The sequence below is a fragment of the Merops nubicus genome, unplaced genomic scaffold, assembly GCF_000691845.1.
Source record: "Merops nubicus isolate BGI_N331 unplaced genomic scaffold, ASM69184v1 scaffold31616, whole genome shotgun sequence".
Lineage (NCBI taxonomy): Eukaryota > Metazoa > Chordata > Aves > Coraciiformes > Meropidae > Merops > Merops nubicus.
In genome coordinates, this window is record NW_008617508.1 from 4,806 (window position 1) to 5,303 (window position 498).

Sequence of the window (498 nt, forward strand, 5' to 3'; positions counted from 1 at the left end):
ACCTCCCTAGACCTGCTTGCCACACTCATCCATACACCCCAGGAGACCACTGGCCCTCTTGGCCACAAGACCACGTTGCTGTCCCACAGATAACACGTCCACTAAGACTCCAAGGCCTTTCTCCAGGGAGCTGCTTCCACCAGGACGACCCCTAAACCCATACTGGTACCTGGTGTTACTCCTCCCCAGATGCAGGACTTTACAACTTGATCTTATTGCACTTCAGGAGGTTAAAAAGAGGCTGAAAGGAGCGGCGTGGCCGGGCCCCCAGCGCACCTCGGCCAGCAGCACCACCCGCTTCCCATCCGGCCAGATGACGTGGTCCACTTGGGAACGGACCCGCTCCCAGGTCAGCTCCGGGGTCCTGAGGCTGGTCTGCAAGAGCAGGAGGAAGAGGGTGGAGGGTGGGGAGCAGAGGAGGAGGAGGAGGAGGGTGGGGGGCAGGAGGCGGCGGGCAGGCTCACCACGTCGCTCTCGGTGTTGGAGTGGCCCATGTTG

The 498-nt window shown here is 61.6% G+C and overlaps 1 protein-coding gene across 1 annotated transcript in view; it reads right to left on the reverse strand.

Moving 5' to 3' along the window:
* AHCYL1 (adenosylhomocysteinase-like 1) overlaps positions 1-498 on the reverse strand; it is a gene marked incomplete at its 5' end in the record, with an annotated part of 8,782 nt that overhangs the window by 3,124 nt on the left and 5,160 nt on the right. Inside the window, 2 exons of the mRNA XM_008943178.1 lie at positions 277-375; positions 465-493. Of these exons, the coding sequence (XP_008941426.1) occupies positions 277-375; positions 465-493 (128 nt within the window). The remainder of the gene's footprint in view (positions 1-276; positions 376-464; positions 494-498) is intronic.